This window comes from Spermophilus citellus (genome assembly GCF_964194105.1).
Source record: "Spermophilus citellus genome assembly, chromosome: 1".
In the NCBI taxonomy this organism is placed as follows: Eukaryota; Metazoa; Chordata; class Mammalia; order Rodentia; family Sciuridae; genus Spermophilus; species Spermophilus citellus.
The window spans coordinates 168541287-168557190 of record NC_138182.1 but is presented as its reverse complement, the minus strand read 5'-3'; the positions used below and the strand labels follow the sequence as shown (position 1 = coordinate 168557190).

Genomic DNA, 15904 nt, shown 5'->3' with positions numbered 1-15904 from the left:
GCTGACTCAATTTCCTACCTATAGTCACTTGTTAGCCTCATGCTCAGGTGCTGATGCTGTGTGGTGCCACAGGAGAGGCCTGAAGGCATGCTCTTCCATACACCCATGGGAGGGGATTAGCTAGAGATAAGGGAAGCAATCTGGGGGCAAAGAGACCTGGAAAGTGCAAAAATGGAGATGACAGGCCATGTCCCTGGGAGACTGGGTGCTTGCTCACCACAGGTACAGTCACCTCCCTGGGTCCCAGTGCCTTCTTCATTCCTTCTTTCATTCATTAAATACTGACTGAATAAACATAATGTCTTCTGATCCCTTAGCAGATGAGCTCTGCAGGCTCCCTGCTCTACCTGAGCTCAGCCTCAACAGAGGCCCCCAAAGAAGGCAAAGAACTCTCTATAACAACTCTCTTCAGACTTGGCTGACACTTCCTCCATGGGGCTCTGTCCTTCTGCCTTCTAAGGCCCCATTCTCATTTTGCTCTTCTTCTACTTCTTGGGCTACTACAATTCTGTTTCCTTTATCATTTCCATGTATCTCTTTCTCCTGTAAAAATGACTGTTTTCATAAGTTAAACACATGACCCTACAGGTAATCACACAGATCACAGAAGGAAAGTCATCTCTCTCTTTCGGACTGGATATTCACATACTTTCCTAACATCCAGGCTCAGACTTGGCTTCCAGATCAAATCACAGCCCAGTTTGATATTCCTGACACATTAATTTGCATCCAACATCTTATGCACAATTCAAAACCCTCCAGTTCTTTAAAATGATTATTTTCCTCCCAGAAGGTATTTTGGACATGCTTTAGTCTAATTATTCAGATGAGGAAACTGAAGTTCAGAGAGATTAAGTAGTTGTTGAGCACTGTATATTACATCCAGAGACAAGGTCAAAAGCAGAACTAGTCTCCTGATTCCAGTGCCTTGCCTGGCTTTTAGTCTGGCTCCATGTACTGCTACAACATTTCTCTGTACCCTCCACACTTCTAGAAACTTACTTCCTGTTCCAGCAGACAGAAGGTACAGGTTTTTCTCTCCTCTCCACTTGCTTAAAGGACCCATACAAAGCACAAGTGATCCCTCTGTGAAGTCACTGCCACCCTTTATGACTTTTGGTACATACGACCTCTTCTGGATTCTCATAGGGTCTACTGTCTGATTTTCAGATCTCTAATCATTCTAAGCTCCCCATCATGTGTACTTTTGTCCTATGGATGTACATGTGTTGCATATGATACTGCCCAAACCAAAAATTGATTGAGGACAGGGCCATCTGCACACACAGTTCTACTCCTCAGGCCTTGCAGAGTTGGTATTGGCTCCATCAATATTTGTTGCTATGAGTAACTGAGGCTAGGGAAGGCAGCCCTGGGCCAGGGAGAGAGGCTGCACCCTGGAAGCAAGGGTCTACTGAACTCTCCATGGCAGGCAGAAGAATCTGTGCTTCTGGGGACACCTCAGGTCCCCAGATTCTCAACCAAACTGAATAGGCCACCTGAAAACTCAACATGCCAGGCCAGCCAGCATAAAGCACAGATGGCATGTGAAACTGGAAGAAAAAAATTCATGCATCATTTATTCTCTTCTTGACAACCTGACTGGGACAAATGAGATCTTAAGGCTTCAGGAGCCTAAAGCTGTCATCATCACTTAGGGCACAAGGCTTAGCCATCAGCCTCAGTGCTTCACCAACTCCTAGGAAGAAACTTTGCTCCTAGTCTCCTAGTTATTTATAAAATTAAATCTCATTTGTTGCTGCAAAGCTGCAGAATGATTTCCCACTTAAGTCCACAGATGACACTGTATATACAAACAACTCCCTAACACACATCTTCAAAACCATAAATACCATAAGGTACCAGCCTAATAACATGGGTTCTGCACCATCTTACTGATTCTCAGAGCAGCACTGTCTCAGCAATTTACTCCCCGCTCAGTAATTAGCAACAAGCAATTAGCCCTACCTCCAATTCTTCTCCAAGGTTGGTAAGCTCTTAGAACAAGATTTAAGCAATTACTCTCTCAGGTGTCTTGTGATATCTCCCAGAATGCACCTGACCTATAGTGTGCTCCAGGGAAAGCGAAGCTGTGGGATGCCCATCTGCTCTCACAACGGCATGGCATGTCCTGTGTTGGATGTCAGCTCTCCCCTCCCTCCCTCCCTCTCTCTCTCCTCTCTCTCTCTCTCTCTCTCTCTCTGTCTCTCTCTCTCTCTCTCTCTCTCTCTCTCACACACACACACACACACACACACACACACTCATACACACACAAAAACCTTCTCCCCTCCAAAAAGAGATTCCTACTCAATCAGCACTCTCAACAGTTAATTTGTCTTGATTGATATTCTCAGAGGAATGAAAACAAGTGAGTTCACTGTTAACTGCCTATTGCTTTTTTAAAAAATTTATTTTTTAGCTTTAGGTGGACACAATATCTTTTTTGTATTCTTATGTGGTGCTGAGGATCGAACCCAGTACCTCATGCATACTAGGCAAGCGTGCTACTACTTAAGCCATATCCCCAGCCCAACTGCCTATTGCTTTGTCTGTCACTTTCAAACCAGGGATCTAATAGGATCTACTTGCAGAGCGATATTTTATTTCAGTGCCTCATCTTTTATTCTTCTGAGTTATACAAAGAAGAGAAACAGGAAATCTCTACTTGTTCAAACATTCCATTTAAGTTTTGTAAGTCCCCCCCAAAAAGATTGTAAATGACACCTACAGACACAGATTTGGTTTGTCCTGCTTCAAGGAGATCTCATGCAAAAAATCCAGAATTTTAAAACTTAATATTTGCAAAAATCCTTCTTGCAACATAGGCAAGTGGGTAGAAAAAAACTGGTGATTACCTCTCTGGGCCTCAGTGTTCCATCTCTAAGATTTAAGAAGTTAGATAAAAGGCTCTGCAAAGTTGCTTTTAATTCCAAAATCATGATTCTATAGGTATTTGTTTAGGTACAACTTTAATTACGTAGACTGCAGACCTTTCTTAAACATTACTGATATGCATATGATTTCAGTCTGTTTTAATTCAGCTTACACTATATTTTTAAGAACAATCCCCTACAACCACACTTGTCTCCCTGATCTCCAAGTTCTTAGCATCATTCTCCTTGAGACAGAAATGTTGACAAATAAATGGTTGTGGAAATTTTAGTGACTGAATTATTCTGAGATGAAATCACTGCATCCTGAGATTTTGTGACACAACTGAATTCTCTTTCACTCACTCACTTTTTGGAACTTCCTGGATTACCAACATCCAGGAGTATAGAATTTAATCATCCTTGTTATCCTGACTGTTCCGTGGCATCAAAATTCAAAGGCAAAAAAAGGTATGACTCATGTTCAGGATGACAAAAATTTCAGAAGTGAGAAAATGCCCCAAGTATTTGTAAGTTTATAGATCTAGGGGGTGTCAGGCAATACGAAGTTATCAAGGGATGTCCACTGTAGAGGAGAATATGTATCATATCTCTAAATGGACTTTCCACTTTAAGTCCTTATCAGCATACTGCACTCCAAGGCTAATGACTACATAAAAGGAAGAAGATAACCATGTCAAAGCACAGTGTTTAACAGTTTCTGCTGAATATTTTACATTATATGACAACAAAGTCAGGCGAACCAACCATCAGAGCCGGATCACTGCCTAACCTTCTTGCTTAACCCTGAAAAGCAAGGGCTGGGAAAGGGAAGGCACAGAGGAGAAAACTGTAAAGTATTGCTTAGTGATTACCCAAGCTGCCACACCACACAAAGTTAAAACAGGGAGAAGAGCACAAGATGTGACAGCTTATACAATATCACTAGGATTCTGATGAATACTAGAAGAGGATATTAACAGAATACTAGAAGAGGATATTAACAAAGCACCATCATAAAACAAATGAACTTTTCTTCTCTATAACTACTTGACCAGCAAAATTTTGAAGCTACCAAAAGAAACTTCCAGAATAAAATATGGAGAAACAGTTCAGGTCACTGATTTGGGCAAAAAAAGGGGGGGGGAGAGTAGATTGGGGGGTAAGATCCCAAAAGCACAGGAAACAAATGCAAAAACAGACAAACGGTTTATATCAAAATAAAAAATTTCTGCACGGCAATGGAAACAATCAATTCAGACTTAACCTGAGTAGGAGAAAATATCTGCAAACTATTCATCAGACAAGGGATTAATATCCAGAATTTATAAGGAATTCAATTACAAACACAAAAGTAACCTACTTAAAAATTGGGGAAGTGATCTGAATAGATATCTCACAAAAGAAGACATACAAATAGTCAACAGGTATATGAAAGAATGCTCAACACTAGTCAGTATGGAAATGTTATTCAAAACTACAATGAAATAGCATCTCAAACCTGTTAGAATGTTATCAAAAAGACAAAGAAATTCTGACATTTATGTGGAAAAAGGGGAACTTATACATGATTGGTGGTAATGTAAATTAGTATTAGTATAGCTATTATGGAAAACAGAATAGAGGTTCCTCAAAAAACTAAAAAAATAATTATCATGATTCAGCAATCCCACTACTAGGTATATATCCAAAGGAAATAAAATCAGTATATCAAAGTGATAACTACACTCCCATGTTTACTGCAGCGCTATTAACCAAGTTTTGAAATTGACCTAGGTGTTAATTGATGGATGAATGGGTAAAGAAAATGTGATACAGAAAGGATAGCCAGGTAGTGATGCATGCCTGTAATCCCCCAGCAATTTAGGGAGCCTGAGAAAGGACAATCTCAAGTTCAAGGCCAAAGCTGGCAACTTAGTGAAACCCTATCTCAAAAAATTAAAAAGAAAAAAGGTCTGGAGATATACCTCAGTTGTAAAGCACCCGTGGATTCAATTGTCAGTACAGCAAAATACAGAATGGAATACTATTAATCCTTAAAAAAGAATTAAATCCTGTCATTTGCAGCAACATGGAAGAATTTGGAGGATTTTGTGTTAAGTGAAATAAGGCAGGCACAGATAAATAGCACATATATAGTTGTAGATGAACACAATACATTTATTTATTTATCTATCTCTCTATCTATTTATTTATTTAATGTGGTGCTGAGGATCAAACCCAGTGCCTCACGCATATAAGGCAAGCGTTCTACCACTGAGCCACAACCTCAATCCTAGCACATGTTCTTACTCATATGCAGAAGCTAAGTAAGCTCATCTCATAGCCATAGAGTAGATTAGTGGTTGCTCCAGGCTGGCAAGGGGAAGGGGAGGAGGAGATAGAAAGAGATTAGTGACTGAGTACAAAAATACAGTTAGGAGAGGTCAGTTCTAGTATTCTATGGCACAATAAGGTGACCACAGTTAATAGTGATTTATTGAATATTTCAAAATAGCTAGAAGAAAGGATTTTGAATGTTCCCTGAATCTGGGTCCTTCTCACTTCAGTAAGCTCCAGATATCTCCTTCCTGCCCAGGTATCTTCTAGATCTCCTGTATCAGAAGTTGAAAGGATGCATTTGAGAATCCCTGCCTGTGTTCTTGGCTGCCTAGAGACAGCAGAGAACATTAACACCTGGCCTCTTCTCTTTCTCCTCTAAGACACCTGGTCTGTCCACTCCTTGTTTCTCTGGGGTACCTGCAGACACAGGATCTGCAGAGCTTCTTCCTGAGTGCCAAGCCTATTTGAGGATAGTGAGGGCATTCCTGTAAGTACTGGGAATAAAGGTTGAAAGAACAGGCTCGATTATTGTTAGTCTGCCTCAGTTTAAATTCTGATCTGCCTTTTCTAGCTTTGTGGTTTTAGGTACAATTTTTAACTTCTCTGACACTCAGTTTTCTTAGCTATCAACTGTATCATTTATACACGTATTAAATGATATACATACAAAGATACACAGCACCATGTCTAGTATGTGAAACATCTCAATAAATTTTTTTTCAGCTCAATAAATTTTAGTTTCAATATTGTTTCTTTGGTCTTCAAGGAAATCTGAGATGCTGGCAAGCTACTTAGGGCCCTGACCCCAGTGATCAAAGACACATGCTTATTCGGCCTCTGCTATTAAGAGTATGTTAGTGGAAAATTTAAGAAACCCAAAATAGGTTTGTTGTCTAGGTTTAGAAGGCTCTATTCCAATTTCTACAAAGAAGCTAGACAATTTCTTAGCAATGCTCTAAAAGGTTACACCCTATCACCAAAGCTTATTTAAAATTAACTAATTACTTTAATAAAACTTTATTAGAATTTCCTACACATGAGGGCTTTGATCTGGTACTGGGAATGCTAGGGGATGGATGGGGGCACAAACGTTTCTGTCAAAAAGTTCATAGTGAAGTGAAGGCCAACAAAAATAAATAATCATAATACAGATGAAAACATGGTACACTGTAAGGAAGTACAAGGTACTAGGGCAAGACCCTGGAAGAGCATCTACCCAGGACTGGGTCTTGTTGGAGATATTCACCTCTGGAGGAAGGGTAAGAAAGTAAGCCCACCAAAGGAAGTCGCATTTGTTGGAAGAATGAGGAAGTAAATAAACAGGGCAACACTAGGAAGGGGTGTGGGAAATGTTTAGGCCAATTGTGTAGGGTGGTAGATTGTTGCTATTTTGCAGATACACATAAGAACTCTCTTCGTATTGTGCAGAAGACCTCACTTTGCAATTGGTTGTGGGACCAGAAGTGTCTGGAAGCAGAAGTCCTCTCTCCCACAGCAGCAAAAGGGCAGGCACATGGCCCAGCCTTGACCAGTCAGATGACCACTATCTCAGATTTTTAACATTGAGGATGGTGGAACACGTAGCCACATCTGAGTCCCAGGAATGGCAGAATTAAAAACAAAACAAAACAAGGCAGTGAAGGCAGTGATGATGTCCTAACCAGACGTTTCTCGGGAATGTCCCTGCCTGTACATCTTGCTGCATTTTCAGAGGCTAGTTTTACAGCTTTGCAGTGGATGCTATAGTTTAGATCTTAAATGTTTCCCAAAGGTCCAGTGTTGAAAGATTGGTCTCCAGAGTGGTGCAATTGGGAGATGGTGGAATCCTTGAGAGGTTCAACCAAGTGGGAGGTTTTCAGTCACTGGGGATGAGAGACCCTGGCCCCCTCCCTGCTCTCTTTTATTTCCTGGCCATGAAGTTAGAGGTTTTGCTCCACCACTTGTTCTCACCATGATGTGCTGCCTTCACCACAGGCACAAAGCAACAAGGCCAATGGACCATGGAATGAAACCTCCAAATGTGTGAGCCAAAATAAATCTCTTCTCTTATAAGTTAATCATCTCAAGTACTTTGTTATAGAGTTGGAAATTGACCAACACAGGAGACATGTAAACTTCCCAAAATCTTTCCAAAAGTTTTTCCTGCTTATGATAGTGGGAATCAGTTCCATTTCTTGAAACTAAAAACCTGATAACAGAAGCGATTATTGTAATAATTGAAGGTATAAATACTAAGGGTCTGAATCAAGTCAGGGACAGGAATAGGGGAGATAAAGGGAAGGAGATGCTTTTAACAGATAATGAGGGAGATAAAGCACCAGGTCTTGGTGACCAGCTGGAAGCAGAAGATAAAGAAGAGGGCAAAGTTAAGGACAACTTCCAGGTCTGTATTGAAAACAAGCAAACAAAAAAGGGTGGGGGGCAATGATATTCAGTGAAAATATAGAAGGAAGGTCATATTTGAGGGTAGCAAAAAAGGATGCGCTCAGTTTAGGCCTACTGGATTTAAGGTGCCTGCCTGACAGTCAAACATGATTTCTACCAGGAAGCTGATTGGACAGGTGGATCTTAGAATAGCTCAGGCAGGAGGACTAGGAGATTAGAATAAATAGCTAGAAAAATAAAGGAAGAAAGGAAAACCAGGAGATGGTACTGTCATAGGAAACAAGGATGTTTACCTCCTGGTGTCAAATGCAGTTAAAGAATTTTAAAAGTCATCAGGGCAAAAACATATGAATGCAGGGTAAGTGGTAACTTTAGCACCTGGGAAGTCACTGGTGATTTTTCTGGAGTGGAGAAGAAAAAGACAGACTTCAGTAGGATGAAGGATGACAAAAAAAGTGAGAAATGAGGAACTATGAAAAAAAAATTTTTAAGTTCATTTTAAAGGAGAAAAAAAAGCAGTGCCTAAAACAGGAAAAAGTGTTAAGAATTAACTCCCCACCTCCCAGGACTGGGGATTGAACCCAGGGGTTCTCTACCCTACCATAGTGCTATATCTCCAGCACTCCTCCCTCTTTTTGAGACAGGGTCTTGGTAAGCTGGCCTCAAACTTCTGATTCTTCTGCCTTGGCCTCCAGAGTAGCTGGGACTGCAGGCATATGCCACGGTACCCTGTGATGCTGAAAATTAACTTTCAATAGAGGTCATTCCTTCATTCCACAGTACTTAATACATACCTCTTGCTGTGTAGGTCCTGGGAATAAAACAGATAAAACAGACATGGTCTTCAAGAACTTGTGGACTAGAAGAGAAGGAATGCTAACCAGTCTGGTGAGTGCCAGCAAGGAAAGCAACAGGTGGCTCTGAGAGAAGGCAACAGAGGACCCTAGTTTTGGCTGAGGTTCAGAAAAAGCCTCTCCAAGGAGCTGGCCAAGAAAAGGGGGTTGGGTGAAGACAAGGATATTTTGGTCAGAAAGACCAGCCAAGTGCCAATGTCCTCAGGGGAGCTTGAGAAGGGAAGGAGTCAGGAAAGACCTGGAGCTGACTGGTGCAGCAGCCCAAGATGAAGGAGTGACATTCTGAAGTAGGAGCAACAACCACTCCACCGTCACTGGGTGGGAAGGTGTGGAAGAGGTGAGTCTGTCAGTCTGGAAGCAGGAAGTTGAGGGAGTTGTCTGATGGCTACTATTTTCTTTGTGAAATAGCAAGACTAATGAGGCACATGAGAACTGGGTAAGGTGGTAGCAAATGGGAATTTGGTCAATGGAAGAGCGAGCTCAGCTTGCTCACCGCTCAACCATTCTTCTTCTTCAAGTCCTTACAATGTGACCCCTCTTAGAAATGGCTTTCTCAATTTCTGGCACTAAAATTGATAACTAGGGCAAAGGATTCTTGGATTCCTTCATACTTAGGTCTAAAATGATCCTCAGAAATCTCAGCTACCATTCACTGTTACTACTTCATAATAACCTAATTTACTTAACAGGAAGCAACTGTAGCCAAATAAGTAGCCATCAGCTCATGAAATACCCATCCACTGGAAACTTGACATTCTCTTTTCAACAGCACTCCCCTTTTTAATAAAGTGGGTTTCTTCCTTCAATTCCCTTGCTTTCCTATTCATTTTATGTCTAGATATCTTAAACTCATTCAGCTTTTAATAAAGCAAGTCCTCCATTCTTTTTCTCAGTTTAATACTTAGGCACAATCATCTATTCATTTACAAGCAGGCAAAGTTAAACCATTTCTTTAGAAGGTGGCTATAGGCTGAGGCTGAAGGTTCAGCACCCCTGGAATGGAGTCAAATACATTCTAAGCCATGATGGCTTAACAATATCCCCAGTCATTTGTTTCTACATTCATGCACATACAGAAATATGTTGGCCTCCAAGGATTTCTGAATCTGACTTGATTTCTTTTCTTTCTTTTTTTTTTTTTTTTTGGAGTCCACTCCCAAGAAATTATATTAGTCTCTGACTGCAGCTCAGAATAATGACTTAAAAGTATCTCCCATTACAACAAATCAGGCATGAAGCATCCAAAGGCAATTTTCTTGCAGTGCAGACATTATGAAGAACTAGTAGTGATCTCACACTAAGTGGGATACATAAGTCTGCCAGCAGCTGGTAAAAAAAACCAAGTATCTATAAGGGGAATTAGGATTAGTGAGAACAGAGAAAATAACTGAGTTATTTCCAATTTAGCTTTGGTAGACATCGGAGTGATGGTAGCAGAGGGAAAGTTCTAGATCACAGTCAATAATCCCCCTTACAGGAAATACCCAGGACACTACATGAAAACCACACAGATACTCATCTTTTATTTCCTGGCAGAAGCTACAATGATTCTATCTGGTTAACAAAGTATTTGATCAATTTCCCTAAAGTCTTATTCAAAATTCTCACCCTAAGGGCCATTGATTTAAAATTCTAGCATCTCAGATTATTTTAAAAGAAACATTCTGAGTGATTGTTTGTAGCACATTTGCACAAAGTCCAGGACCGCAAGTAGAAGGCAGGTGAGAAGCAAGTTCAAGGGAGCTCACTAACACTCCAGTTTGCATGCTGCTTCCAAACACAACCAGAGAACTCAGCAAGGAGGCATGGATGTTGCTATAGGAATGTACAATATATTCTTCAGAAGACTGGTTTTCCACTTTCTCCTCACTCTTTTCCCAAAAGAGAGGGAAAAGAGGCCTGGGGGGGGGGGGGGGATGCCAATTTAAATGCTATGTAATTCATACAAAAATTCACCAATGGTTTTTTCAGCCCAATTCCTACTTGCTTTTGAGTTATAATAACAAGACATAAAAAAAGAAAAGCATCCATCAACACATGGCTCCATTAGAATAGAGGCCACTGCAAGGAAACATTAATCCCCCAAGTTCCACATCAAGCTCAAAAAAAAAAAAAAAAAAATGCTCCTGGCTGTCATTTTTCATTTAGGCCAGCCCTGTATTTCTAATAAACAAGGCTTTTTATTTTTTTATTGACCTTTTCCCTCTCAGAACATAATAAGACAAATGTCAGCCCACAGAGAGCTTTACTTTGGGAAAGGAATCAGGAAAAGGCAGGAGAGGACAAGTTTCAAGGGCTCTCTCTAACTGATGTCTACCAAATGGAGCCTTTGCCTGCTCCTCAGGCTGCCGGGGCTGCTGTGACTGACTTCAAATTTACCAGTTTCCTAAGAGCTACTTGAAAAGAAAAGGGAATTTCACAATCTTGAACACTCTCCCCTCTTACTTTCTACTTTTCCCCAACCACTCCCACTTACAAGGAGACTTTTATATATACAAAGTTTCAGAAACAAAGCATACAAACACTCACACACAAATAAACTCCCCCAAACTAACACCAGTGCATAATTGTGTTTTGGTTGGAGTTTTTCCAGCTCTGTCACCCGTTCTCTGTTAGAAGTAAATGAAACTCTTTGCTTTTGCAAAGTTAGAAACAAACTCTCCTCAGTTTCAAGCTGAACAAGGCCCCCCTCATATCTTTCAGACCCCAACAAAATGAACTCACTGCCGAAAAGCCAGTTTAAAAATTTTTTTTTTTTTTAAATACACCAACCTATTCCTCAAATAAAGATCTTTCACTTCTCCCCCTCATTCAGCTTCCCCTTTTTGCCGGAAATGCACGTCGTTTTCAATTTCTAAAACCTCTTTTCAAGGGACCCTGGGCCCTCTCCACTCCTAAGCTTGTCCCAGGGATTTGGCTTTGGGCTATCCTGATGCAGGCAGCCCTTTCTCAAGCACATTTTGCATTCTTGAAATCATAGTGGGGTTTCATTTCAAGAGAAGTCTCCACTTAGAAGGCAGTCTGAGCTAGGTCCGATTCTAGTTCCCCTCCCTCTCTGTCGGGTGAGAAGGGAGTCAGAGATGGGTACCCGGCTCCGCATATTCTGCTCCCACTGGGCTCAGAAAGTAGACAAAGTACCCAAGGCTCACGTAAAAACTCCCATTAGCGCAGACTACTGTCTTCCTCCACATTCCTCAGCAGAACTTAGCCAGCTCCCAGAGAAATCAAAATCATACCTTCCTTAGATTCTTCGGTTTCCGAGTGCATAGTGTCAGGGTAACCGGCTGCAGGCACGATCGCCGCTGACATGTACTCTGTCGAGCTGCAAGTTCGCTCAGCAGAAAGATCCGCACACAACGGAACATAAAAAGGAACGAAAACCACTAAAATCCAAACCTCCCCGGGGCGGGAGGGCTGGTTCTGGTGCAGGGATTTTCAGGGGGAAAGTTCTACAAGAGTGACGAATTGCGTCTCAGCTGGGCGGCAGGAGTCCGCCCCCGAGCGGCCGGCGAGCGCCCAGGCCGGCAGGCCAGGCTGTGGGGCGGCCCGCAGGCTCCCCGCAGGTGGGGCGGAGGACCAGGCGGAGGCAGGGTTAGGGGTGCCCAGGGCAAACTCACTCAAAAAAACTGGGAACATAAAATAAATGTGCAATAAAGGAAAAAGTCATCTCAGCGAGCGCTGCAGTTTTATATAAATAACAAATGCATATAAGCAAACCTACACTTAGAGTTACATTTTTCAACACCCACTTTACTTTCTATGTCTTGTGGTTTTTTTATGTCCAAAATTATGAATTATAAAGCTGCTGGGTTCTGTACAATTTTTTTTCAGGAAAAAAAAATACAGATACTGTCCATGTCGTCCTCAAGTATGAAATCACAAACCCCAGAGTAGGACCTCCTGAAGAAATTGGAGGTGGCCTTCACCACTTACTCATCTAGGCAAGGAGGTTCTTATTCAAAACCCAGAATGACTGGCTCACTAACTGCTTTTGCTCAGTTCTGACCCCAGGTCTGACCCACAGGTTCCTAAAGTTGGCAGAGTAAATTACCTTATCTCTACAGAGTCTTGCTTTTCCCTTATGAGAACTGGGGACATGAGCTGCCACCCATATACCTGTCTTACTGAGGTAGTTTACAGAGCACTTGTTTTATCACCAACTTTTGGCAAAAAAAAAAAAAAAAAAAAAAAAAAAAATCCTCAGAGAATAACATATCTGAAAGATCCATTTGGAAATTGTGAGAAAAATTATATTCTTTAATAAATTTACTTTCCAGCTGCTTTCCTTTACTTCATTTTCCATTTTATACAGGGGAAATAGAGGCACTGTGGTAAATTTAATGAAAAGAATATATAAAAGACCTGGATTTAAGAAGTCTAGTTTAAATTAATTCTGCTATTTATTTTTTGTATGACCTTAAGCAAATTATTTAACCTCTTGAAGCCTCCACTTCCTAATTTATTAAGTGAGTATAAAAATAGTATTTATGTCTAGTAATACATAGGTAATGATAGTAAAAAGTGATTTGAAAACCATAAGTACTACATATTGTAACTAATTAAAAGTAAATTTTTGTAAAACATACTCTTGGGTTTTATTTTAGTATTGGGTTCAAACAGAAAGAGTGTGTTATTCACAAGCAAGGAGGGAGACGTTGCTAAATATTAATATGAGGCTTAGGTGTTAAATTACTTCCTACTGCTAAATAATTTTAACATACCTAGGACCCTGGCAGAATTTTATCACAATCTCACTGAAAGGACAAGATGAAGAAAGAAAGACATAAAAGCCAGTTGGAGAGAAGAGAAGTGAAACACCTGGAAAATATCCGTTGTGGAGACTCAGAAACTGGCCTTACCCCCCAAAGGGTAAAAGGGCTGCACCATTCTGAAAGTTAGTTAACCTCATGGTCCCTTGTGCCACACATTCTGCATTAGAAGTTGCTGAAATATGTACCTTATACTCAGAACCCTAGACTTTTGGGAGAAACAACCTGAGATGAAGATAATTCCAAACCAAAGAAATGCTCCCTCAGCAATCACAAGTGGCCTTTTCTGTCCTGCCCAAGGAATCATTCAGTCCCCTCTCTCCTCCTATACCATCTGTCCTTTCCCCACTGCAGCCCAGATGTCCACAGATGTCCACCAGGGGTTCTGAAGACTCCCGCCAAGGCTACGTGCTACACAAATGAGAGAGTTTCCCCTGATCTATAATTGGGGTAAAGCAATACCTTTTCAAGGTGATGATTATGCAAATCCAGACAATTCAAATGCCAAGCTCAGTCTATCCCCAGCAGAATTACTTTCACTCTTCTTTTAGAAAGTGGTCACATAAGAAATATTAGGTAAATGTCATTTAACCACATTAGGTGTGTTAAAGCACATGTCCTTAATGTCCTGCTTGTTTTTTACATGGGTTCAGGAAAAGGTTTTCTGCCCAGCTCAGGTTAGCCAAGGAGAACAACTGCTGAACGAACAGTTCGGGCTTGCCAAGGCAGCCTTGTAATTCAATTTAGTCATGTTAACAGCTCTGCTGATCTCTGAACATTCACCAAGATCCTCGGAAACCTTGAGAGAAACTTCTTTTGTATTTAAAAAAATGCAGTGCAGAGACACCTTGGGGAAGAATGTCCTAATCTAGCTCAAGAACAATTAATGCTCAGCTTTTAAGACTGTATGTGATGCTAAGTGAAATAAGTCAGTCCCCCAAAACCAAAGGCCAAATGTTTTCTCAGACAAGCAGATGCTGATCCATAGTGGGGGAATAGGGTAGGAAAGAACCAAGGAAGTTTGGATTGTGCAGAGCGGGGAGTGAGGGAGGGGTGGGGTGGTGGGGATGGGAAGGACGGATGGTAGAATGAGACAGACATTATTACTCTATATACATGTATGATTACACTACTGGTATGACTCTGCACCATGTACAGCCAGAGGAATGAGAAGTTGTATTCCATTTGTGTACAATGTGTCAAAATGCATTCTACTGTCATGTGCAACTAATTAGAACAATAACAACAACAACAACAAAGATTGTATGTGAAAGGGACCTTCCTCTGTCACCTATATGACCTCAAAGCCATCTTCCCTGGGTAACTTACTGCTCCATGCCCATATCTTGCAAAATTGGTGACAAAGGACAGCAGACTCTCTAGGGATCCCCTGGTCTTCTGCTGCTTCCAAATATATACTAAGTACTCTTGATTTCCCCAGGCTTTTATTCAAAAGAGGATTAGAACTTTTTTAGCCTCAGTGACTAATACTCCAGTTCAGCATAATGATTTATTACCTCCTGTACATGGGACTTGTTTACTTTTGTATATATGTATAAGAAACACTCCAACATCCTTAGCTTGGAAATCTGGAAGTTCCATCAACAATCTATTACAGACAACCTGATAACTAAGTTAGCAACACTTCTCATTTAGTAACAAAGTGCATTTAAATATTATGGTGAATTCCAACACATGTCCAATAATGGATCTTTTATCTTCTCTGTCAACATAGAAGAATTAAAATCCTGGCTAAGATTATGATGGTATATCCTTCATTCATTCATTATCAAATATTTACATATGTCACCTATATATGGGTCCAACCTCCCTGAAACTTCCAAGTATAATTTTGCGCACAGATCAAATGAAGTCAAGCTTACAAGTCATTTTGGTTCTAAGAAAGTGGTCAACTGAACTTTTATCACAGAGCAACAGAAAAGTCTTCTCCTAAACCATACATATATAAAAAAAGAAAAGCTGTTTAAAAAAAAAAAAAAAGGTCAAGGCTTTGGGATTTTTTGCTTATAGCTGCCTAGATACCTCTTAAGAATAGAGGAGATCAGCAAGTTAAGAGAGGCAGAGATGAGAAAACTAGCAGAACTAGGTAGAGGGAGTAGAGATATTCAGGAGTATCATATACTTTGTTCACATGCAAAAGTATTCTAAGTATTCTCTGGAAATTATGTGCCTACAGCTTCTAAGTCATAAGAATTTCAGGTCATTTCATCAGTATTTTTCATTCTATCTTCCTGACACAATGCTGAATCTGAACATACAAAATTTTAGGTCACAAAATAGTTTATTTAATATAAAAAACAGCTTTCCTCTGTTCAACTTTGAGGCTTTCCTCAGTTTTTTTCTATCATTTATGCCTTTAAGGATTTCTATGATCTATATATAAAATTGAATTTCCCTTTTTCTCCTCATATGTGGGAAAGATCTTTGCTTTTGGTCTCACCTGGCTGGGGCTGCAGGTTTCACATACATGTTAACCTTCCAAAACAGGTAGGCAAGCAGAATGGCACATGCCTATAATCCAAGCAGCTCAAGAGGCTGAGGCAGGAGGATGGAAAGTTCAAAGCCAGCCTCAGCAATTTAGTGAGGCCCCTAAATGGATATCTCTCTCTACAGCCCCTACCTGATCCAGGTGATCTGGCTCTCCTTGCCTTAAGAACATTTTATCTACCAGAAATTGAGA

At 40.7% G+C, this 15904-nt stretch overlaps 1 protein-coding gene across 2 annotated transcripts in view; it reads right to left on the bottom strand.

The window, feature by feature from the left end:
- The window catches only part of TNFAIP8 (TNF alpha induced protein 8), a 118042-nt gene that overhangs the window by 34910 nt on the left and 67228 nt on the right, over positions 1–15904 (bottom strand). Inside the window, exon 1 of one of the 2 annotated variants that reach the window (XM_081309028.1) lies at positions 11671–11874. The exons of the other annotated variant lie outside the window; for it this stretch is intronic. Within the exon in view, the coding sequence (XP_081165154.1) occupies positions 11671–11743 (73 nt within the window). The 5' untranslated portion in view covers positions 11744–11874. Of the gene's footprint in view, positions 1–11670; positions 11875–15904 lie in introns of those variants that run through there. 2 annotated transcript variants of the gene reach the window in all.